The sequence below is a fragment of the Pleurodeles waltl genome, chromosome 1_1, assembly GCF_031143425.1.
Source record: "Pleurodeles waltl isolate 20211129_DDA chromosome 1_1, aPleWal1.hap1.20221129, whole genome shotgun sequence".
Lineage (NCBI taxonomy): Eukaryota > Metazoa > Chordata > Amphibia > Caudata > Salamandridae > Pleurodeles > Pleurodeles waltl.
Genome location: NC_090436.1, coordinates 255150902 through 255176119, shown reverse-complemented (window position 1 = coordinate 255176119; position 25218 = coordinate 255150902). Strand labels below are relative to the sequence as shown.

General features: G+C 47.3%; 1 protein-coding gene across 2 annotated transcripts in view; it reads left to right on the top strand.

The window, feature by feature from the left end:
- PAIP1 (poly(A) binding protein interacting protein 1) overlaps positions 1–25218 on the top strand; it is a 456675-nt gene that overhangs the window by 375689 nt on the left and 55768 nt on the right. For both annotated transcript variants that reach the window (XM_069221533.1, XM_069221535.1), the window contains exon 10: positions 22312–22405. In XM_069221533.1, the coding sequence (XP_069077634.1) occupies positions 22312–22405 (94 nt within the window). The remainder of the gene's footprint in view (positions 1–22311; positions 22406–25218) is intronic.

Sequence of the window (25218 nt, the reverse complement as noted above, 5' to 3'; positions counted from 1 at the left end):
CTGGCTGAGAAACCCTGGCTTCTTTAGGGGATGTGCAGGTTTCTCTCATGTACGTGCCCTTTGGCTCTAGTCTCTTCGGAAATAAGGTGGACTCAGTGCTGGATCGTCATTTCAAGGACAGCAGGGCTACAGCCAGGTCCTTTGTACTTTCCATGGCCCCTGGTCACTCCCTGTCTGTCTTTCATGGCCACAAGATGTGCTTACAACTGCGACTTTACAGGCCCAGCCTCCCTGGCCAGCTGTAGGCAACATATGTTGAAGACCTCTTAGAAACCTATTTACAGTTCGGGGATTTGAAAAAGGATGGCTGATCTGGCAACTGCAGAAATGCCACTATGGCAGACAGATAATCTTTTAAAGTACCTAAAGCACCTGCTGGGTTAGGGTAAGAAGAAATAAAATAACTTGTATCTGTACACCATGCCACAAACTTGCTCCAACAACAGGCGTATACCCTCTTGGTGGAGGGATGCTTGGCTGTCAAAATAACATTGCAGACTTTGGGCAGAAGGTTGAAATCTGTCAACTGTCACCGCTCAATCTCCACACATAAAGGCGAAGCAATTTCAGGTGTGGGTGCGCCCTTCCGTGTTGCTGCTACAAACGATCCTCCTGAACAGGCAGCCTAATTAGAGGACCTGTGCTTAACATCTCAGGATTCCAGATTCTCTGTGCCCAATTGGAGTGATAAGAATTACTTGGGCCCGGACTATCTTGATCTTCTTGAGAGCTGTGGGCAAGACTGGTATTAGTGGAAAGGCGTACAGGAGTATTGAACTCCACTCGAGGTGAAAAGCTTCTCCAAGTGAAAGCCGCCTTGGAAACTCCAGTGTGCAAAACTGCTGATGAACCGATCAAACCAAGGCTCACTGCATTCTTGGACGACACTTTGTGCCACCTTTGGATGGAGATATCAATCATGATCTGATAGGCATCGATGGTTGAGTTAATCTACCCTGGCATTCAGAGAGCCCACAGATATATACTCCACTACCCGACCCCACCCTGCCAGCCTTCCCATAATTGAAGGAAGAAAGGCCTTTAAGGCCAGCCGGATTACCCAGAGCTCCAACAGGTTGCTGTGTAGTCCGAATTCTACCGGAGACCAGAGTCCTCTGATATCCACCTCTCCTAGATACCCACTCCTGCCCAGAAGTGACTCAGTCCGCTCTGGTTGGAGAAGGGAGAGGGATCTGACAATGACCTAATTGCGGTTCATTAGCCATCTCTGCATGTCTTTTGCAAGTCTCTCTATGATCTGGGCTAAACTGGAGAGATTTCTTTGATACTGTGCCCAATGGAACTTCAGGTCCCACTGCAGAGCCATCATATGCCAATGGGCAAGTTTCACAAGAAGGATGCAGGAGGCCCTGAGGCCCAACAGCCTCAGTCAGTCTTACCAAAATCCAGGATAGAGGCCGAAACATCGGTATCATAGCCTGAATTTCATGGACTCTTCGCTCAGGAGGATATGCCCAAAACTGCACAGTGTCCAAAACAGCGCAGACTAAAGGGAGTGTCTGCTGAGGAGTTTGTGTGACTTTAACACATTGATAGTGAACCCTAGCCAGTTCATTAGGTTCAACATAGTTTGAAGGGGGGGGGCGGAACGACTTACTGGAATCCCTGACTGGGGAGCACAGCATGTTGAAAGTGTTCTTCGCTGACAGTGTACAGCAAGTAATGTCTGTGGACGGACAGGATGTAAGTAAGCGTCCTTTAAGTCCAGTGTTACCATCCAGTCTCCTCGGTCCCGTGCAGACAAGACTTGCGTGAGCATTTTGAATTTCTTCTTTTTCAGGAAGAGGTTGAGAAGGTGCAGATCTGGAATAAAAGAAAGGCCTCCATCCTTCTTGGGCACCAGAACATAGCAGGGGCTAGCAACCACTACCTGCTTCTGATGCAGGCACGTACTCTATAGCTCCCTTTGCCAAGAGAGCCAACACCTCCTGCCGGAGTAAGGAGAGGTTGTACTCAGTCATTTTGTTGTGAGGAGGTGGCATTAACAAAGGAGATGGAGTAGCCTCTTTCGATGAGCTGCAAAATCCAACAGTCGGATGTTATTGACGTTATTGACCTCCAGCGGTGCAGATAATGGCCTGTCCTGACACACCCCTTCAGCCACCCTCAAGATGCCATGATGGTCAGTGGACATACTAAAGGAGTTTGGGGGTTGCATCTATTAGGGGTGAGGGTGGACCATCTGTAGCAACTGCAGCCTTAGCAACAAAAATGCTGAGAGGAAATGTTTGGGTCAGTCTCCGTCTGCTCTCGGGCTCCTTCCCATTTCTTCTTATCAGCACTGGCAAAGATTAGCATATTCTTTAAGAGCCACCAGTAATAACACATTTGTGTTGCTGACTCAAGACTCCCTTGTAAATATATGCTGGCTGCTCAAAAGACACACAACATCCCATGTTGATAGTGTTAAGGCTGAGGTATCCTTCATTAGAACATTTGACCTGTTCACAAACAACAGTAAATGCAGTTGAGCCCTCGCCATCCTCTACCCTGACAATTAGTCTATTTATTCATAACAATGTGTTCAAAACGACAAAAGTAGAAGCCTGTGATATGAATGTAAACATGCCCTGCCTTCCTTTCATGTACCAGTGTGTTTTTTTTCTTTCGTTTTTAATACAATATTGTTGCTTCATATATATATATATATATATATATATATATATATATATATATATATATATATATATATATAGTGACTGCTTAATTAAACATGATTTTGTTTTAATTTTAATAACGTACTTAAGAGCGTAAGAAAACTGAACACAAAGCATTTTCTGTTCTTAACTGGTTGAAACTAGACATGGGCGGAACTCGTGAACTTTTACTCTACAGAATTCCGCGGAGTTACTTCAAAACTCCGACAGATTCTGCCAAGTTCTGTGAGCAGGTGGAATTTGGGCACGTAATACTGCTCACGATTTGTAGCGCTGGGAGGTTGTTCCAAGCTGTAAAATCACTGCAAACTTCACCACCTGGCACACAAGAGGGTGCTGCTTTTTTTCTGCCACTTTAGTAGATTTTCTACTCAAGTGGCAGCTTTCTCAAGGCGAATGGTTGACCTGCAGTGACCGCCTGCATTGAGAAATCTCACCAGGAGGCGTTCTTGCGTTCGAAAATCGCACTAGGGAACGGATATTCTCACTGGCGCTCGACAACTTAACGTTGGTGGGCTGCATGCAAAAAAAAGACTGCCACACCACTGTTGGCTGAGTTTTGCTGGAACTCTGCACTCTAAGAGGAGCCCAGAGTGGGCAAAACTCTGCTAGCGGAGAAGAAGTTTTCACCCACCCCCCTAGTGGAGACATGGAACCACCAGCTGCATTGTCTAGTGTTACCAGAAAACCTATGATCAAATTTCAGTTTCCCTACTTTACCAAATTGTGTGCCCTTGGGCATATCACTGTACTTCAAAGTGCCTCATTTTTCTTGGGTGACCAATGTAAACAGAATAGCTTTACCATACACTCAGCATGTGCGCTACATGAAAAGGTTGATCAGATATGGCTTGATAGGGAGTAGTATTGCTTCACATTTAGCAGTAACAATGGTAATTTATATGGTGCAGATGACAAACCAAAATCTTTTATGTTTGACATGCCAACATTGTCAGGGCACAGAAATATTTTTTAATATTTGCAATTCCATGTTTAGCAATGTCTACTTTCAATAAATGTCTTTCAGTACAGTGATATTGTTAGAAGCTGGCCTGGTGTGTGGTGGGTACCTAAGGTACTTACGCCAGGTCCAGATACCCCCTCTTAGTGAAGTTTAGGCATTGTCTAGAAGCCAGACTCTCTAGAGGAAGCTGTGGACGAGCAGCCAAGACTTACCTAGGACACATGCAAAGCTCATGCGAAACCACTGATGTCACACAGCACTAGCACACATGCAAGAATACACTCATTTATACAAAAATGAAGGTACCTTTTTTGGTCACACAATACCACAAAGTAATAGAAGGGCACCCTCCAATAGGAGGTAATACACAAATTGTATACACTAGTAAACAGCAATAGGCATTGTAAAGGTTAGAAAACAGTGCAAATGCTGTGAAACAACAGTATCCCTAGGAGGAGCCCAAACTATATACTCAAAAAAGGGGAGCTGAGAGTACTCGAAAACCACAGAGGTAAGTAACAATATACCCCTCAGCAACCAGGAAAGCAGGTGTATATCACTGGACTTTCCCCCAAACCACCCAAAAGGAAGAAAAAGAAAAGAAGACACCCAGACATGACTGCAAGAAACCAACAGTGGATTCCTGGAGAGGAAGACTTGTGGAGAGAGGGGACCAAGTCACAAGCGTCACAGTGGAGTCCAGGAGGAGTAGGAGCTACTACCCACCTAGCTGTATTTGCAGGAATTGGTCGACAGTGGTGAAGATCAGGTCAGCACTGCAGTCCTGGAGCCGGAGAGGAGCTCCTGATGGATGCAGAAGATGTCCCACGCTGCAGTGAAGATTGCTGATGGGTCTCGGTGCGGGAATTCCACAAACAAGCCTTGGCAAAGGCAAATTCGCTGTTAGTGGAAAAGTGGAGCTGCTGGGGACCAGCAAGGCCCAGGAGGATTCAACCCAGGAGGGAGAGTTGAAGGGAGCCCTCTGTGACACGGAGAGCCCACAGGAGTCCCACAGGATGGGGACACAGAAGTTGCAGAAGGAGCCCACGCAGCACTACAGAAAGGGATCCCACGCCGCAGGAGAACCACGCAGAGGGCTGTGCGTTGCAGTAAGGAGTGCTGGGGACTGGAGCTACATGTTGCCTGAAGATCCCTTGGAGGAGATGCACACAAGCCTTGGCAGCTGCAAGAGAGACAGTGCACAGGGGTACTATCCTGCATGGGAAGGCAAGGGCTTACCTCCACCAAAGTTGGACAGCTGGCAGAGAGGACCAAGAGGACTACTCCAGACCACCACCCGTGATGCAGGATGCACACAGTTCAGGATGAGAGGAGATCCACGCAGCCAGTCGTTGTTGCAGTAGGTGACTGCAGATGCAGTGACTCCTTCACTCCATGGGAGATTACTTTGTGCTTCTTGGTGCAGACTGAAGACTTCCCGCCCTCAGAGGATGCACAGCTGGGGAAATGTTGCAGTTGCTGGAAGGAGCCAGAGAAACAATGTTGCAGAGTTGTCGCTATAGCTGCAGATTGTAGGTTCCTGTGCAGTCCAGTTACGGTTCCAGTGGCCAGAAGTCGAAGTAAACTTTGCAGAGGAGTCCTTCAGAGTCTTGCACGTCAAATCTGACCAACCCAAGAGAGAGACACTAAATAGCCCTGAAAGGGGGATTGGTAACCTAGCCAGGTGACCACTTATCAGGAGGGGGCTCTGACGTCACCTGCCTGGCCTAGCCACTCAAATGCTCCCAGAGGTCTCTGCCAACCTTGGATTCAAGATGGCAGAACCCAGGGAACCTCTGGAGGAGATCTGGGGACCACCCCTGGGGTGGTGATGAACAGGGAAGTGGTCACTCCCCGTTCCATTGTCCAGTTTCGCACCAGAGCAGGGACTGGAGGTCCCGGAGCCGGTGTGGACTGGTTTATGTACAAAGGTACCAAATGTGCCCTTCAAAGCATTTCCAGAGGCTGGGGGAGGCTACCCCTCCCAAGCCAGTCACACCTATTTCCAAAGGGAGAGGGTGTTACCTCAGTTTCCCAAAGTGAATCCCTTGTTTTGCCTTCCTGGGCTTGATCAGATCAAGCAGCGGGAAGGCAGAAACCTGTCTGAGTGGTGGCAGCAGTTTGGGCTGCCTGGAAAACCCTTTCAGACTAGTGGTAGCAATGTTCGGGGTCCTCTAAGGAGCCACCAGAGTTCATGGAATCATACTTCCAATACTTGCAACAGTATTGGGGTATGATTCCGACTTGTTTGATACCAAACATGCCTAGGTTCGGAGTTACCATTATGTAGCTGAACATAGGTAGTGACCTATGTTCAGTACACACATAAAATGGCGTCCTTGCGAAGTCCAGGAAAGTGGAGCTGGAGTTAATGGGGGCACCTCTGCTAGTGCAGGGGTGCCCTCACACATAGGTACTTGCACCCTGTCCTCTGGGCTAGGAGGGCCTGCCATAGGGGTGACTTACAGTGACTTGGTGCAGTGACCTGGAAGTGAAAGGTTGCATGCACCCTTTGACGCAGGCTACTGGCAGGCCTGCAGAACACTTTGCATAGGCTCCCTATGGGTGGCATAATACATGCTGCAGCACATAGGGATACCCTGGTACCGCAGTGCCCTGGGTACCTATGTACCATATACTAGGGACTTACATGGGGATACCAATATGCCAAATGTGGGGTGAAAATGGTACAAGTTACCAAGTTAGAATGGAGAGAGCCTAATCACTGGGGTCCTGGTTAGCCGGATCCCAGTGAACACAGTCAAACACACTGACAAACAGGCAAAAGGTGGGGGTAACCAAGCTAGAAAGAGGCTACTTTCCTACATAACCCCCCCCCAACCCCGCCATGAAGGACAATAAGGCTAACCTTGGCCAGTTGCGACTCTATTGTCTAATTGGTGATAAGTCTAGAGTAGCTCTTCAGTAGAGTGGTTACTCCCATTATCATCCACTATGTGGCCCCTTCCCTGTGGGGAGGTGATACCCTGTTTGGTAACTTTTCCCTGAAGTATAATTAAACTGTGGACCCTGTGTGGAAAAAGTGAGAGAGCAAGGCAGGATTACTGTCCCTGGGGCTCTGTTAGGACAAGGTTGCTCTTCTAAGGGTTTGTAAAGCTAGACAGGGGTGCTCTAAGGGAAAACAGGGTTGTTGTCCTACCTGGGGTAGAGCAGGACAGGGTTTCTGTCCTAATGGCTCTACAGAAGGACAGATTTGCTGTCCTAAGGTGTTCGGGGTGGTGCAGGGTTGCTGCACCAAAGTTTCTCTGGGAGGGCGGGAGGGCTGCTCCAGGTTTTCTAAGACAGGGCAGGTTTTCTGTTCTATCTTAGGTTTCTCCCAGAAGGGTTCTTTTACCCTTGGGAGCCCAGCAGTGGTAGCTTTTGACTCCTGTGGTACAGGCTGCACCCTGGGCGTGATATCCTCCCTCAGAGGAGTGGGATCCTTAGTGTCAGGGTGGACAGGGGATAATTTGGTATCCTGCATACCTGTGTTTTTAAGAGTGTCTTGGGCCATTATTCCAGGCTCCAGGGCTCCTTCCCTACTTTGCTCTTTTGTCTGCTTAGAAAGTAAAGGGAGCAAATGTTTGGGGATGCCCAGCATGGCTGCATGGGCAAGGAACTCTACCTCAGCCCAATCAGAGGTCTCCAGGTCATTCCCTAGGAGACACTCAACAGGTAAGTTAGGAGAGACTGCCACCTGTTGAGGGCCAGTAACTCCACCCCAGCTAAAGTGTACTACAGCTAAGGGGAGGGACTGAGTGCAGTTATTCACATCAGTGACTTCCTACTTGTGAACAAGTAGGTGTTGTGCAGGTGTCACTAACTTTTCAGTTACTATGGTGACACTGGCACCTGTGTCCCTGTAGGCCTCAGCCCCAACACAATTTACCAGGATGTGCTGCTTGTACTTAGCCATATTAAGGGGACAAGCAGCTAGGGTGGCAACACCAGTACCACCCTGGGAGACAAACTGTCCTAAGAGGTCTCTACACCTACCCCAGTTTCCACTGTGGTCCCAAAGGTGAACCCAACTACATGTTTGGGCTGACTACTGCCAGTAGTCCCACCACTACTACTACTACTACTACTACTACTACTACTACTTCTAGGGACACTAGGACTGGAAGTGGGGGGTAGTAGTGGCAGAAAGCTCAGGGCCTTTACCTGGACAGCAGCTGTCCGCTGGCCTATGGCATGTGTTTCTGCACACATCACCAAGGCTTTTTAACATGTGCAGAGGAGGAGGAGGTTTTGGACCCACCCCCAGAGGAACTTCGTGGGCCTGATGAAGACTCTTTACTTTTGTCTTTTTCCCCACCCTTGTCCTGAGGCTTACCTCCTTCCTTTTTCTTGTCTTTGTCAGCCCATGTGTGAGCTTTTCTGCTCACCCTTGCTCTGACCCATTTTTCTGCCTTCTTTCCCAATTCTTGGGGAGAGGTCAGATATGAGTCTACCAAGTACTGGTGTAACAAATCAGACACACAATTGTTCAGTATATGCTCTTTCAGAATGCCATTGTATAAGCCCTCATAATCATTGACTTTGCTACCATGTAACCAGCCTTCCAAAACCCCGACAGATCAATCCACAAAATCAACCCAGTCCAGGGACGTCTCTTTCTGGTCTCCCTGAACTTTATCCTGTATTGTTCAGTGGCAAGCCCAAACCCATCCAAAAGAGCAGACTTCAACACAGTGTAATTATCAGCATATTGCTCTCTGACAGTAAGGAGTCTATCCTTTCCCTTGTCAGAGAAGGAGAGCCATAGGATAGCAGCCCACTTTCTCTGGGGGGGCTATGTACCTTGCAGGCCCTTCCCAGAGCAGAGAACCACTTGTGAATGTCATCCCCCACCTTGTAGGGGGGAAACAACTTTACTTAAGTTTCTGGAATCAAAGGAGTCCTCCCTGACCCTAGGCTCCCTGGATCCAAGGTTTCTGCTGCCACCATGGGGTGCTAACCCCAACACCTGCCTCTCTCTCCATTGCCAAGGCCTCCCTGACTAGGGCTAGCTGTTGCTGCTGCAGTCTCGGCTTGGCCTCCTCCAGCCTCAGTTGCCTGAGTACCTTATCTAGAGACTCTTCCCCTGGAGTTGTGTAGTGGGTCTCTTCAGATACTGAGGAGATGTGAGAGTGAGCAGAGGAGGATCTATTCCTATTCTGCAGCACACTCTGAACCAGCCCTCTAGGGATAAAGGTGGACCTGCTGTTATGGCTCCCCCTTTACACTACTAACAGTGCACCTAACAGGAATGTGGGTACACCTAGGCTTTGTCTGATCCCCTGAGTATGTCATGACCCACCTCAGTGGCTAAATTCTCTTTTTCTAGCAATTGGTGGGGTCAGAGTCTACATCATCCCCTCTCCTTCTCCTGAAAACCAGCATGTTCCTGGTCATCCTGGAGGAGCAGGCCTAGAAGTAGAGTCTTGTTGTGATTTCTCCTAGCCTTCAACTTTCTTTCTGCACACAATTCCCTAAGCTCTTGGAAGGTCATTTCCTCATAAGTAGACTCCATGACCTGAGTTGTGTGCTCAGGCGTCAGCTAGCTAGAGTGGAGTAGGATCCCTAACTACTATGCCTAAACCCTTCTCTTACCCAAGAGACTGATTACCTGATACTAGGTTTAGTGTAGATCCCAAGCTAGTAAGTGGTCTTTCCTGTGGAAAGTACCAAGTGACATCGTGGTAAGGCAATTGCAAGTGCTTATCCCACCGCTGCACCACCAATGTAGGAAGCTGGCCTGGTGTGTGGTGGGCACCTAAGGTTCTTACACTTTATGCCAGATCCAGGTATCCCCTCTTAGTGAAGTGTAGGCAGTGTCTGGAAGCCAGGCTCTCAAGAGGTAGCTGTGCATGAGTAGCCAAGGTATATCTAGGAGACATGCAAAGCTCATGCAAAACACTCAGTTGTACCAAAATAAAGGTAGGGTTTTTTTTGTTTACACATTACCACAAGGTACAAGAAGGGCAACCCTCCAATAGGAGGTAAGTAATACACTAATAATTATATACATTAGTAAACCGCAATAGGCATAGAAAAGGTCAAAACAGTGGAAATGCAGTTAGACAACAGTGACCCTAGGGGGAGCCCAAAGCTTATACTTAAAAAACAAACAAAAAAGAAAATGGAATGCGAACACAGGACCCCCACCTAGGTAAGTGGCACGTGTAGAGGGGAGCTGGGGGTACTAGAAAACCACAGAGATAAGTAACACAGTACCCCCCCCCCCCCAAGGAAAGCAGGAGTAAATCACTGGAATTTCCTCCAAAAGGAAGAGAAAAAAAAAAAGAAGACACCCAGACAAGACTACAAGAAACCATTGGTGGATTGCTGGAGAGAGGGGACCAAGTCCCAAGAGTCAGAGTGGAGTCCAGGAGGAGTAGGAGCTACTACCCATGTAGCTGTACTTGCAGGAGTTGGTCCACGGTGGTGATCAGGTCAGCACTGCAGTCCTGGAGATGGAGAGGAGTTCCTGATGGATGCAGATGATGTCCTATGCTAGAGTGAAGATTGCAGGCGAGTTTCGGTGCAGGAATTGCACCAAAAAGCCTTGGCAAAGGCAAATTCGCCGTTAGTAGAAAAGTGAAGCTGCAGGGGACCAGCAATGGCCAGGAGGATTCTTCCCTGGAGGGGGAGTCAGAGGGAGCCCTTAGCGACACAGAGAGCCCACAGGAGCAGAGGCAGTGCCCACAGGAGTCCTACAGGACGGGGACACGAGTTGCAGAACGAGCCCCCGCAGCACTACAGAAAGGGAGCCCTCTCCGCAGGAGATCGCAGAGGGCTGTGCGTCGCAGGAAGGAGTGCTGGGGGCTGGAGCTACACATTGCTTGAAGATCCCTTGGAGGAGATGCAAACAAGCCTTGGGAGCTGCAAGAGACTCTGTGCACAGGGGTACTGTCCTGGCAAGAGCTTACCTCCACCAAAGTTGGACAGCTGGCAGAGGGGACCAAGAGTACTACTCCAGACCACAACCCGTGATTCAGAATCCATGCAGCTCATTATGAAAGGAGATCCACGCAGCCGGTCGTCATTGCAGTTGGTGCCTGCGGATGCAGGGGAGTGGCTCCTTCACTCCAAGGGAGATTCCTTCTTACTTTTTGTGCAGGCTGAAGATTTGCCTCCCTTAGTTGCTGGAAGGAGCCGGAGAAACAATGTTGCAGAGTGGAGTCGTTGCCGAAGGTGTAGATTGTCGGTTCCTAGAGGCGTCCAGTTGCAGTCCCAGTGGCCAGACGATTTAGTAAACGATGCAGAGGAGTCCTGCTGGAATCTTGCATGTCGAATCTGAAGACTTACCCAAGAGTGAAACCCTAAATAGCACAGGAAGGGGGATTGGTCACCTAGCAGAGTGACCACCTTTCAGGAGGGAGCTATGACGTCACCTACCTGACTTGGCCACTCAGGTGCTCCCAGGGGCCACTTCCAACCTTGGATCCAAGATGGCAGAATCATGTGGCCTCCTGGAGGAGCTCTGGGCACTACCCCTGGGGTGGTGATGGACAAGGGAGTGGTCACTCCACTTATCTTTGTCCAGTTTCGTGCCAGAGCAGGGACTGGGGGTCCCTGGACTGGTGCAAATCGAGTTATGCAAGAAGGGCACCAAATGTGCCCTTCATAGCATCCCGGTGGCCTGGGGAGGCTAACCCTTCCAAGCCATCTAACAACTATTTCCAAGGGATTGGGTGTTTCCGCCCTCTCCCACAGGAAATCCTTTGTTCTGCCTTCTTCTGTCTGAGCTGGTCAAGCAGCAGGAGAGCAGAAATCTGTCTGAGGGGTGGAAACAGAGTGGCTGCCCGGAAACCCCCAGAAGACGGGTAGGAGCAATGCTGGGGGTCCTCTAAAAAGCCGCCAGGGTGCATCGAATCATACAACTAGTACTGGCAACTGTATTGGGGTATAATTCCGACATGTTTGATAACCAACATGGCCAGGTTCAGAGTTACTAATATGTAGCTGGACACAGGTCCAGTACACTGGTAAAATGGCTTTCCTGCACTTACCAAGTCCAGTGTAATGGAGCATGAGTTTGTAGGACCACTTCAGCTCCTGCCGGGGTGCCCTCACCCACAGATGCCTGCACCCTGCCCTCTGGGCTAGGATGGCCTTCCATAGGGGTGATTTACAGTGACCTGGTGCAGTGACCTCTAGTGAAAGGGTGCATTCACCTTTTCACACAGGCTGCAGTGGCAACCTGCAAACACATTTTGCATGGGCTCCCATGGGTAGCACAATACATGCTGCAGCCCATGGGGAACCCCTGGTGCTCCAGTGCCCTGCGTACCTTAGTACCAAATACTAGGGAATTCTATGGGGGCACCGGTATACCAGTTGTGGGGTGTGCAAATTCCTAAGCAACCACAGTTAGAGGGATAGAGCACAATCACAGGGGTCCTCTTTAGCAGAATCCCAGTGAAAACAGTCAGAACATACTGACAGCAGGCAAAAAGTGGGGGTAACTATGCCAGAAAGAGGTCACTCTCCTACACCAAGCCAGCCATCCTCCCATATAGTAGGCTTCTATAGAGGTTCCTCCACATCATCAAGGGACAGGAGTATACTTTCTGTACTTTCTGGTCCTGAAAAAAAAAAACTGGTCGTTAAGGCTTTTTCTAGATCTCAGGCCTTTGAATTATTGTGTACTGTCAGAGCATTTTCACATGGTAATACTACACTCCTTCTGCAGTGGTGGAATAAAAACAACCTGTTAAAGGGGCAGCCTTTCCTAGACCCTGACAGACAGGGTCAGGTGATCACCTCTAGGATCTCACAGTCTAAGGTCTCTGGGATCCCAAACATTGCAGTATGCACATCAGTTACCTAGACCTTCTCACTGTTCAACTAGCGCTGAAAGCGTTCACATCTCACCTAATCAACAAAGTTGTCCTGATCCGCACAGACATGACAACCATGTGTTATGTACGTCAACGGATGGGAGGGGAGCATTCTCTACAGCTGTCTCACCTATTGGAGACGATCTGGCATTGGGCCATTTACCACAAAATCCACCTAGTAGGAGCACATATCAACTTTGCCGACCTCCTCAACAAGCTGCGGCAACAAGTCCATGAATGGAAAGTCCACCCACAAGTCCTGCTTCCCTACTTTCAGAAGTGGTGGTTTCCAGACATAGACCCATTTACAAAAAAAAGGAAAACTCAGAATGCATGCACTTCACTTACAGGTTCCCACACCCTCAGTCCAAAGGCTATCGATTAACTGGTCAGGGATATTTGCCTATGCTTTTCTGCTTCTCCCTCTCCTTCCGTTTCTGTTTGGAAGCTCAGGCAAACATCCCTCGTGTGGATCCTGGTGGCCCCCACACGGGCTCGATAGCCGTGGTTCACCACTCTTCTAGAACTGTCAGCAGTTCCTCACAAGAAACTTCCCCTCAACCTGGACCTTCTCACTCAGTACCGTGGACAAATCCCAAGGAATTAAATCTTGCTATATGGCTTCTGAAGTCATAGAATTTGGCTATCTTAACCTGCCTCAAGAATGCACGGGCTTTCTTAAGGAAGCACGTAGACCCACTACTAGGGCATGTTATGCAGCAAAATGGAAATGTTTTGTCTGCTACTGTCTGTCTAAACAATGGGACTTAGTGTATTCTTTTCTACCTTCTTCATTTGCAAAAAGCAAACTTAGCATACACTTCCATAAGATTACATTTAGCAGCCATAACTGCCTACCTTCAGAACAGACAAAATTCTTCTCTTTTCGAGATTCCAGTCATTAAAGCTTTTTTGGAGGGACTCAAGAGAGTGATTCCGCCAAGGACACCTCCAGTACCTTCTTGGAATCTAAATATTGCACTCACTAGACTCATGGGCCCACCATTTGAGCCTTTACATTCATACTCTTTTCAGCTTTTGTCTTGGAAGGTGGCATTTCTAGTTGCTATCACAGGTGTGTTATTGAGCTTCAGGCTTTATCCGTGCAAGAACCCTTTTCCCAAATATATAAGGATAAAGTAGTACTTCGCACCAACCAAAAATTCTTATCAAAGGTGGTCTCTCAGTTCCATCTCAATCAGTCTGTTGAATTGTCAGTCAGATTCTTCTACTTTGACAGACCGAACATCTTTTTGTTGCTTTCTCGCCACCACACAAAGGCAACCCTATATCTAAATCCAGCATAACCAGGTGGATTGTGAAACGTATCTGTTATGCTAAAGCTAAAACACCATTACCTATTCCTCCTAGAGTGCACTTCACTTGTTTAAAAAAAAAAAAAAAAAGGAGCAACCATCGCCTTTTTTGGAAACATTCCCATAGCTGACGCGTAAATCAGCTATATGGTCCACACCGTCACTAAGCATTTATTGTGTGGCTGCCTTAGCACGCCAGCAAACTAATGTTGGAAGGGTAGTGCTACATACCCTTTTCCAGACCTTTGGCACACCCACAGGTTAGCCACCGCTTCTAGGGGGTGCTGCTTTAGTCTATGCAGAGCATGTGTATCCACAGCCAATCATGCCATCAAACGGAAAATTTTACTTACCCAGTAAGCATCTGTTTGTGGCATGGAGTGCTGTACATTCACATGCGCCCACCCTCCTTCCCTTACACCTGTGGCCGTTGCAGTCTCTTCAGTTATTTATATATTAAATGGCATGGACATCACTATCTTATTAATTACATTGCACTCCATTCTCACCCAACTGATGGAAAACAATCTAACAATGGAATCAATGCCCATGCGCATTACCTGGAAGATGAAGAGCCACTATACCTCGTGACTCGAAGGACTTTGAAGAATAACAACTTGCAACATTCCGGTCCAACACTAGATGGCAGACGTATGCAGAGCATGTGAACCTACAGCACTTCATGCCACAAACAGCTGCTTACTGGGTAAGTAACATTTTCCTTATCAATACTGCACACAAGTGAGAGCTGTGGAGGCCAGCATGCAGTGACCCATAGCCAACTTCGGTTTGTTGTACCCAAGGTGTGACAACTACTACTGGGAAGGGATGAATGGAGGAATAAATAGGCACCTTCCAGATGCTTTCAAAAAGTGTGTAAAGGAGCCCAAAAAAAATGTAACATCTACATTAGTTGCGCCCCAAAGGCAGTAGACACTGCTTCTTGAGAAACCAAACCAGATGGCTGTGTTATCTGCAATCAGGAGTCAGTGTTTTTTTGATAGAGAGCATCTTTTTGGCATACAAGTGGACTAGTTAGAAAAAATTGATAAAGATAGTGACACAGCAAAAGCCATGGGGGCACTACAAAGCCAGCATGCAGTCATAGTATTAAAGGTAACAAGCATACCCAAAAGCGAGGTCATTGGCCACCTTGTTTTTCTTGAAAGGTTTAAGTCCTTGGGACTTGGAAATGTCTGAGTGCAGGCACCCTCATGAACACTGACAATAAAGACTGTTCTCCATGTTCAGTTGCTAGATTATTGTTTTTCAATTGTGGTTCAGAGCTCAGTGTTGCTATATTTTTTTACTTAATAATAGTTTGCAATGACTGAGCTTCCTGCAAACGCTGGAGGTGGTGGGATGGCTGGATGTGAATCTACAACACTAAAGGCTCAAAGTGAATGTCACAGGTCACAAACGTTTTCTGCTGCAGTATGTGTTTTTAACAATATGCTATCCAAACATTAAACATATATGAATGAAGGTTACAATATTGTGCCACTGGCAAATGCAAACAGATAAAAAATTGTTAATATCATATTGCTCTTTTAACTTCTTGCATCACTATGTACCATACAACTAGTTTGGAAATGTTCCACAGTGCTTTGTTATAACCTCTAGTGTCTTTAAACACTAGTATGATTGTAATTATTTTATGAATGGTTAACTAGTTAACTCTCCTTAGGAGGCTTTCTTATTAGTATGCTTAGATGTATGGGTAGTTATGTACACTGTAACTAAAATATATACTTATATGTAGATATATATAGGTTGAGTGCCCCATAGTAATAATAAAAGGGTGTACATACACGTGATATGAACCCATCTGTACCACACTCCAAAAACTATAAATATGAGCCTTTAGTTAAAAAAAAAAAAAAACTAAGATAAAATGCACAGAGGTACACTGATCTGATCCCCATATACAAAAATGTAGACACACATCTGTGATAAAGTTTGATTGCAATAAAAGTAGTGATGTAAACATCTTGTACTTAAAAACATTGCAGGTGAGGGCACTAATACATTTTTTCACTTCAAGAAATTTTATTACAGTTTTATAAGAAAATCAGATAAATGTTAAATAGAATGCAATTCATTTACCACAATCTGGAAAAAATCATGAGATAAATGTTATCAAACATGTTTAGTGTATGCATTTTGTGTGTATATGTTATAGGTGTCCTGGAACTAAATGAGTTAGGTATTGGTTTAGCTTCTGCATTGATAGTTGAATAAGAAATGAGAAAAATGGAAGGTAGGAGAAAGGTAAAAAAGTAGAGAAAAGGTAGGAATAAGGTGGCCGGGGTGTGTAGGCTTGGCTGTGATATTTAATTGTAATTGGACTTTATAGGCAAGGGTTTGGTGAGGGCGCTTGTATTTATTCATGGTATATTCTAAGCGACGTACATTAATTTCATTGTATAGATGAGTGCGCATTAGACCATGTCTGCTTCTGTTAGTACAGGTTTTTTGATTTTCACATTTACAAGTCTGTTTTGTTCTATAATGTGTGACGATTTGAGATTAAAGTTTTTGTTGCACATAGTATTTTCCTCACTTCTACTCAAGCAGACCCACACCCACCATCTGTGATGAGATATTGTTTGAAAATTTTCATTCCCATAGGACAGTTTTAATTCCCATTGTTAATGAGTCTAGAAGAAGAATATCAAGGCCATTGGTGTTTTGAGAAGGGGTCATGGTTCCTGTTTCCAGGGTTACGTTAATATATTTGATGGTCATTTTTGTCTGAAAGAAGTTGTTTGATTTGTTCTATTTCTCTCCAGAAAAGTTTAATCCTTTTTACAGTAGAATTGCACGTTTAATATTTCCCATTGTTACCATGCAGTTCCAGAATTTGTGGGACTCTTGTATCAAAAAACATATATGTAATATCCAGTGTTTGCATTGTAACTTTGATGGACAATCTTCATGCGTCAGAACATGGCTTTGCTGAGATGGTTTGTATGTTTAAGGTAGAGCAGGAGCCATTTTATATCAGTCCTCTTTATAGTATAATTATTACAAATCCAACTTCCCCAGTGACTCGAGCTTGTAAATGTATTAAAATTAATATTATATCCCAATACTTTCTTTTGGAATAGCCAACCCTACTTCAGTCCAAATCTTTACCCTTTTCACTGTAAGGACCTGTTTGACATTAAACTTAATAAAGTCTTATTTTTTGTGCTATGGGCAATAAGGGCTACGTAGGGGAGACTTATAAATATTTATCTGATGGATACTTCTAGTTGCATATTCCTTACCTTAGAATTTCCCCCAGGCGATCCGTAGATTTTTCTCGAGCAGTATACCTACTTGCCGTTAGGTGGCATCAGTCAGCTCTGCATCTATCGTTGGTGTCTTGTGCACCGGGTATGACGTAGCAGGACCTATATAGGCACCACACCTACGCGCTGACGTCTGTTCTTTTCTTTCTGAACCAGCCACACGCAGATCTAAAGAAGAGCTAACCCTACAATCACTTTTTGACTGGACGTTTTGTCTAGGCTTTGACACTTCTTGTGCGTTGATGTTGTCACAGAAGACCAGGTTGAAGTCCTGCGACTCCTGTCATCAGATGATGTCCGTGACGAATCAGCACCTTGTGCGATTGTGGTGTCTGGATCGCGACCATGACCCGAAGCCGTGCTCCAAGTGCCGGGCCATGAAACCTAAAGCTTTGAGGAAACGGTCCCTAAACCTTCTTGTGGCCCGGCGCTCAGCTCTGCATTGGTCCCAAGAACAGTTGCGGAGCCTCCGTTCATCGTCTTCCCACTCAGTCCTCTGGCCGATCAGGTAAGTTGAAGCATAAAAAGTCATCGAAGAACAAGCGTTCTTCGACTTCATCCTGTCCATCAGCTGACAAGACGCGTGAAAACGAGTGTCGTCGCTCTAGGCCTCCTGCTTCTTCGTCAGGTCCGCACCTCCCCGAATTTCCGGGAGCCAGAGCCACCCCTTCCCAACCATGTGAATTCTATGAGGCCATGTGGCTCATATTTGGGTAGTAGTCTGACTCTGCAGGAGTGCCTTTGGGCCTGTGAAGTCGGCAGGGTCCCCCTCGGATTCCGCGCAACGTCTTCGGCCTTGGCTCCGGGGGGCACCTAGGGATGAGCATTCGTTGGTCGTGCCATCTTGACGTTCCCAGACGATGGTTGCCTCGTCAACACTCTTGACACTGCTCGCGCCCAAGGTTGGGTTCAACTCCATCCTCATTCCCGACTCCAACACGGAGCCGGACCAACATTGTGTGATACTGATTCAGACTTCGGGGACCTTGCTCCCTAGGTCGGATCCTGACCCTTACTCTTTTGGGTTGGGGTACGGTAAGGATTTAGAGGGGTCACTGGACCCTTTAAAATACCAGCTTGAGGACCCTATGGACTGATGTACGAACCTGGGTGAAGCCAGTGGTCTGCATACGTCCCCCGACACTGGCATGCTTTCTCCCCCTACCACGGCTATGGAGGATGAAGCGTTGTGGATCAGGGAGCCACCATTCTTCCCAGTCCACTGACCCTCCTGCTGCAGCCTCCAAATATTCTTAGTCTGACGCTTCCCCATCAGGGTCCAGTCGGAGGCAGGATTCGCCATCACCTGCCCCACTGGCAATCCATTGCGCCAGACAGGTGGATTTTGCAAGTGGCCAATGAGGCTACTTCCTCCCCTTCAATACTACCTCTCCATCCGTGCCACCATCCTAACATCAGATGACCGAGGATCACTTGGCACTTCTCCGTGAGGAGGTTACAGCTCTCTTGGCTAAGGGAGCCATATAGAGGGTCCCTGTGGCAGAAGTAGGTTGTGTTGGTTGTTCCTGCTACTTTCTGGTGCCCAAAAAGGACAAGGGCCTCCACCCTATCCTAGACCTACAGTCCCTTGAACTCTTCCTTCTAGAAGGAGAAGTTCAAAATGCTTACTCTGGCTCAGGATCTATCTACCATGGACCCAGGAAACTGGATGGTAGCGTTGGACTTGCAGGACGCATATTTCCTGCCCACAGACATTACTTGCGGTTCACGGTATGCCACAAGCGTTTTCAGTTTACTGCGCACCCCTTTGGCCTTACCAGCGCCCCCTCTGGTGTCCATCAAACAGATGGCGGTAGTCGTAGCTCATCTGCGCAGGTCAGGCGTTTCAGTCTTCCCCTACCTCGACAACTGACTGTTGAAGGCGGGCTTGCCCCAGGCTGTCGTCTCCCACCTCCAGACTACGGCGGACCTCCTGCATTCTCTAGGGTTCACTATAAATGTGCTGAGGTCACTCCTGACTCCCTCTCAGACACTCCCTTTCATCTGAGCTGTTCTGGACACAGTGCAGTTTCGGGTCTATCCTCCCGAGAGGCGAGTCTAGGATATTAAGGCTATGATACCGATGTTTCAGCCTCTGTCCTGGATTTTGGTGAGAATTACTCTGAGGCTGCTGGGCCTCATGGCCTCCTGCATCCTGCTGGTGACACATGCCAGATGGCATATATGGGCTCTGCAGTGGGACGTGAAGTTCCAGTGAGCACAGCATTAGGGGAATCTCTCCGACGTGGTCCAGATCTGAGTGTGAACTGCATGAGATCTGCAGTGGTGGTTAAAGAACCACAATTGGGTCAGAGGCAGATCTCTCTCCCTTCCCTTCCTTCTGGCAGTAGTGGCAGATGTGTCACTCCTGGGATGGGGGCGGCCACATGGGACGGGTGGAGATCATTGGCATCTAGTCTGTGGCTGAGTCGGGCTTCACATCAGTCTTTTGGAGCTCAGGGCAATCAGGCTAGCATTGAAAGCATTCCTTCCCTCTTCCAAAGTGAAAGTGGTGCAGGTGTTCACGGACAACACTACCGCCATGTGGTACTGCAAAAAGCCAGGTGGGTTGGGGTCATGGTCCCTTTGTGAGGAGGCTCTGCTCGGCTGGACATGGCTGGAACATCAGGGCATTTCTCTGATGGTTCATTACCTGGTGGGCTCTCTGGACACCAGAGTGGACGATCAAGAATGGTGTCTCCATCAGGAGATGGGGCAAAGTGTCTTTCAACAGTGGGGAGAGCCTTGGTTACATCTGTTTGCCTCCATAGAGAACGTGCAATGTCATCTGTTTTGCGCGTAGGAGTTTCCAAGGTGGCACTTGTTCAGCAATGCTTTTCATCTCAAGTTGAGCTCAGGCCTGTACGCCTTTCTGCCCAGACACCTTCTGCCCAGAGTTCACAAGAAGATAATGAACGACCGGGCCCAAGTAATCCTTGTGGCTCTGAACTGGGCACAAAGAGTCTGGTATCCCGAACTGTTGATCATTGCCATCGAACCTCTGATCAGACTGCCCCGTCTGGAGGATTTTCTGTTGCAGCAGCAGAGGATGGTTGTCCACCCAAACCTGCCCAGTCTCCACCTTCATGCATGGAGACTGAGCAGCGGCAATTGACAGCTTTTGACCTTCTGCCTGAAGTCAGTAACATTATTTTTGCAGCCAGGCGTCCCTCCACTAAAACGGTATACGCCTGTAAATGGAACAAATTTGTGGCATGGTGCACACACAAGGTTGTTGACCCCCTTTCTGAGGTTTTTTTGCATTTACTTCAGCGCAGCAGGGCTCTGCTTTGGGCACCCTCAAAAGCTATTTGTCTGCTATTTCTGCTTTTCTATGATTACCTGACCAACTCTCCTTGTTTAAATCTCCTATTGTTAGTAGATTCCTGAAGAGTCTCACCAACATGTTTCCTCCATCACCATTCATAATGCCCCAATGGGATTTGAATCTGGTTCTTACTTTCCTAATGTGTGCTCCTTTTGAGCCGCTTCATAACTGTCAGGCTTCTGACATTAAAAGCAGCCTTCCTTGTGGCCATCACTTCTGCCCACAGGAGAGTGAGCTGCAGGCACTGTCATCTAAGCCACCTTTCTTTTCTATCCATCCTGATAAGGTAATGCTTCGCACCAGGGCTTCCTTTTTTAGATAAGTGGTCATGCCCTTTCAGGTAGGCCAGTCCATCACCTTGCCTAGTTTTTACGCACCCCCACATTCTTCCAAGGAGAAGTAGAGACTCCACTGCCTTGACCCAAAAAGAGCATGGTGTTCTACATTGTCGTACCAAAGAGTTCCGCGTGGACGATCAACTCTTTGTTGGTTATGCGGGTGCGAAGAAAGGTTGGGCAGTGCAGAAGAGAACCATCTCCAGATTGGTTGTTTTCTGCATTAAAATGTGCTACGCATTGGCTAAAAAGCCACCCCCGGAGGATTTGCGCGCTCACTCTACCAGAGCAACTGCTGCAGCCACTGCGTTACCACAGGGAGTTCCAGTCCTGGACCTTTGTCAGGCAGCAACATGGACATCCCTGCACAAGTTTACCAAACACTACTGCCTGTAGTCACCTCTGCAGGGACTGGTACTTTGCCCATTCGGTCTTGCAGGACTTTCTAGAATGATCTTGGTTCGCAGACCCTCCTCAGAGTATTGTATTGCTTGGGTATCTATTCTGTGGTAAGGAATCTACAACTAGAAGTCTCTAGCAGATTAACAAGTTCCTTACCTTCGGTAATGTCTTATCTGGTAGAGACATATTCTAGTTGCAGATTTCTTACCGACTCACCCTTCCTCCCCCGCTCTGCAAACTGATTTCTAAGGACAGAGACTCCCTTTTCTGGCCCCTAGTTCTGGCACACCATTGATCTGTGTTCTTCATGGCAGCGGTTCTGGCGTGGAAAGTCATGTAAAGAAACCGGCGGACGCAGAGCCGACCAATGCTGGGTAATGGCGTACAGGGATACTGCTTGAGAAAAATCTCCGGATCTAGTCTCACACGTGGAGGAAAGGTAAGGTATCTGCAACTAGAATATGTATCTACTAAATAAGGCATCACCAAAGGTATGTAACTTGTTCAACAGGAAAGTTTAGGCATATCAAAAAAGTGGTTATTTTGAGAAATCTATTTGCAGGTAAAACCTGCACAGCCAGTTTACTGGTGGGCCTGGAGGCATGATTTACAGTGCCTCTGCAGTGGTTGTCAAAATGCCCACTGGAGTCTACTGGTAGCATTTAATTTACTGGCCTTGGTACATTTGGTACTGTATACTAGGGACTTAAGGGCACATTAAATAACTCAGTCAGCTTTAAACCAATGCTGTTATCTTGAAAAGCGGCGCAGAAGTACTTTACCACTGGCTAGCAGGGGTAAAGTCCACAGAGTTCTGCAGCCAGCAAAAATATGATTCCGCAAAAAGACACAATAAAATTTGGATGTTGGTCTTTTTCTTGTTATGCTATAGAAGGAGGAGATTACTAATTCATTCATAGTGCAAGGTATGCAATGGGTGAAAAACATATACATTTCCCCAAGAAGCTGAAGACTTGGCTTTTTGAGGAGACCCACTAGGCCGTAGGTGTGGCTAGACTTGCACATGCCCAGCGCCAAGATACCATCCTGGGTGATATGCGCACTAGATTTCTGCATAAAATATATTGTTTAGACTACTTGTCTCTGTGTGGCATGTGGCAGAAATAAGTCCCATTTTTTTCTTTTAATTTATCATATTTGAAGATTATCAAGAGAAATATCAGGAGCTGCTTGACAGAGAAGATTTATTTCCCGAATTTGAAGAAAATGGAACAGATTTATCAGCTGGTGGAGATCCGTGAGTTTCACTGTTCAACTGTTTGTGGGAAAGCCTATTGTGCACGTCATTGTGTGAGGTGTTTGGGAGCAAGTTCATACAGCGTGCTGCATTGAAGTTTTTTTATGCCTAGACTCTGTAATGGGCTTATGCATTACGTAGTAATGGTTGAAACAGTATTGTAATATACTTACATTTTATTTATTTAAATATCTTATTTAGAAAAGTGTGTTTTTTGTTGTGTTAAAACAGATAATTCAATATCTTTTTTTAATTCTGAAGTGTATGATGTAAACTGTTAGTTTTCCTTAGAAATTCATATTGCTTCAGTAGCATTCATCTCTTTCAAGCCCTTTTGCCACATTATCTCCGAGTACGCAGATATTTTCTTTTATACATTATTTCACTTGGACATTCTCAGCATCCTTTAATTTTGGAACAATTGGGATTGCATTATTTGTGTCTGTAAAGCCAAACACGCAGACACCCACCATTGCTTGTGAGAGGTGGCCATTTGTTGCAATATTTCTTGTTGTACATCATGCTTAAACCATACATTTTATACCTTTGTATTTGTAACGGGTCGCTTAGTACACTAGGCATTATTGAGCTAGTGCTGTGCCTATTTTAGCAAGGGACCCTCTAGTGGTATAACCTTGCAGTGTTTTGTGTACACAGCTGTGGCCACTACACTACTGTTGGTGCAATGGATGGTGTAGGAAGTTGGCTCTGTATGTACTATTTCAAAGTAAGAAATAGCATGCACAGAGTCCAAGGGTTCCCCTTAGAGGTATGATAGTGGCAAAAAGAGATAATTCTAATGCTCTATTTTGTGGTAGTGTGGTCGAGCAGTAGGCTTATCAGAGGGTAGTGTTAAGCATTTGTTGTACACACAGGCAATAAATGAGGAACACACACTCAGACAATTCCAGGACAATAGGTTTTATATAGAAAATATATTTTCTTAGTTTATTTTATGAACCACATGTTCAAGATTTACAATCAATACCTTAAATGAAAGGTATTTCACTTAGGAACTTTGAATTAGCAAAATAGCATATACAGTTTTCACACAAATTGCAATAAGCTATTTTAAAACTAGACAGTGCAATTTTCAACAGTTCCTGGGGGAGGTAAGTGTTTGTTAGTTTTGCAGGTAAGTAAACCACCTACCGGGTTCAAAGTTGGGTCCAAGGTAGCCCACCGTAGGGGGTTCAGAGCAACCCCAAAGTTACCACACCAGCAGCTCAGGGCCGGTCAGGTGCAGAGGTCAAAGTGGTGCCCAAAACGCATAGGCTTCAATGGAGAAGGGGGTGCCCTGGTTCCAGTCTGCCAGCAGGTAAGTACCCGCGTCTTCGGAGGGCAGACCAGGGGGGTTTTGTAGGGCACCTGGGGGGACACAAGTCAGAACAAAAAGTACACCCTCAGCGGCACGGGGCGGCTGGGTGCAGTATGCAAACAGGCGTCGGGTTTGCCATGTAGTTCAATGGGAGACCCAGGGGTCTCTTCAGCGAAGCAGGCAGGCAAGGGGGGGGCTCCTTGGGGAACCACCACCTGGGCAAGGGAGAGGGCCACCTGGGGGTCGTTTCTGCACTGGAAGTCGGATCCTTCAGGTCCTGGGGTCTGCGGGTGCAGTGTCTTTACCAGGCGTCGGGTTCTTTGAAGCAGGCAGTCGCGGTCAGGGGGAGCCTCTGGATTCCCTCTGCAGGCGTCACTGGGGGAGGTCAGGGGGGTCAACTCTGGCTACTCACGGGCTCGCAGTCGCCGGGGAGTCCTCCCTGTAGTGTTTGTTCTCCACAAGTCGAGCCGGGGGCGTCGGGTGCAGAGTGCAAAGTCTCACGCTTCCGGCTGGAAACGTGTGTTCTTTTAAAGTTGCTTCTTTGTTGCAAAGTTGCAGTCTTTGTGGAACAGGGCCGCTGTCCTCGGGAGTTCTTGGTCCTTTTAGATGCAGGGTAGTCCTCTGAGGCTTCAGAGGTCGCTGGACCCTGGGGAACGCGTCGCTGTTGCAGTTTTTCTTCAAGTGTGGAGACAGGCCGGTAGAGCTGGGGCCAAAGCAGTTGGTGTCTCCATCTTCTCTGCAGGGCTTTCAGGTCAGCAGTCTTTCTTCGTCTAAGGTTGCAGGAATCGATCTTGCAAGGTTCTGGGAGCCCCTAAATACTTGATTTAGGGGTGTGTTTAGGTCTGGGAGGTTAGTAGCCAATGGCTACTAGCCCTGAGGTTGGCTACACCCTCTTTGTGCCTCCTCCCTGAGGGGAGGGGGGCACATCCCTAATCCTATTGGGGGAATCATGGAGGATTTCTAAAAGTCAGAGTCACCTCCGCTCAGGACACCTTAGGGGCTGTCCTGACTGGCCAGTGACTCCTCCTTGTTTTTCTCATTATCTCCTCCGGCCTTGCCGCCAAAAGTGGGGCCGTGGCCGCAGGGGGCGGACAACTCCACTAGCTGGAGTGCCCTGTGGTGCTGTAACAAAGGGGGTGAGCCTTTGAGGCTCACCGCCAGGTGTTACAGTTCCTGCAGGGGGAGGTGAGAAGCACCTCCACCCAGTATAGGCTTTGTTACTAGCCACAGAGTGACAAAGGCACTCTCCCCATGTGGCCAGCAACATGTCTGGTGTGTGGCAGGCTGCTAAAACTAGTCCGCCCACACTGGTAGTCAGGTGTGGTTTCAGGGGGCATCTCTAAGATGCCATCTGGTATGTATTTTACAATAAAATGTACACTGTCATCAGTGTGCATTTATTGTGCTGAGAAGTTTGATACCAAACTTCCCAGTTTTTAGTGTAGCCATTATGGTGCTGTGGAGTTCGTGCATGACAGACTCCCAGACCATATAC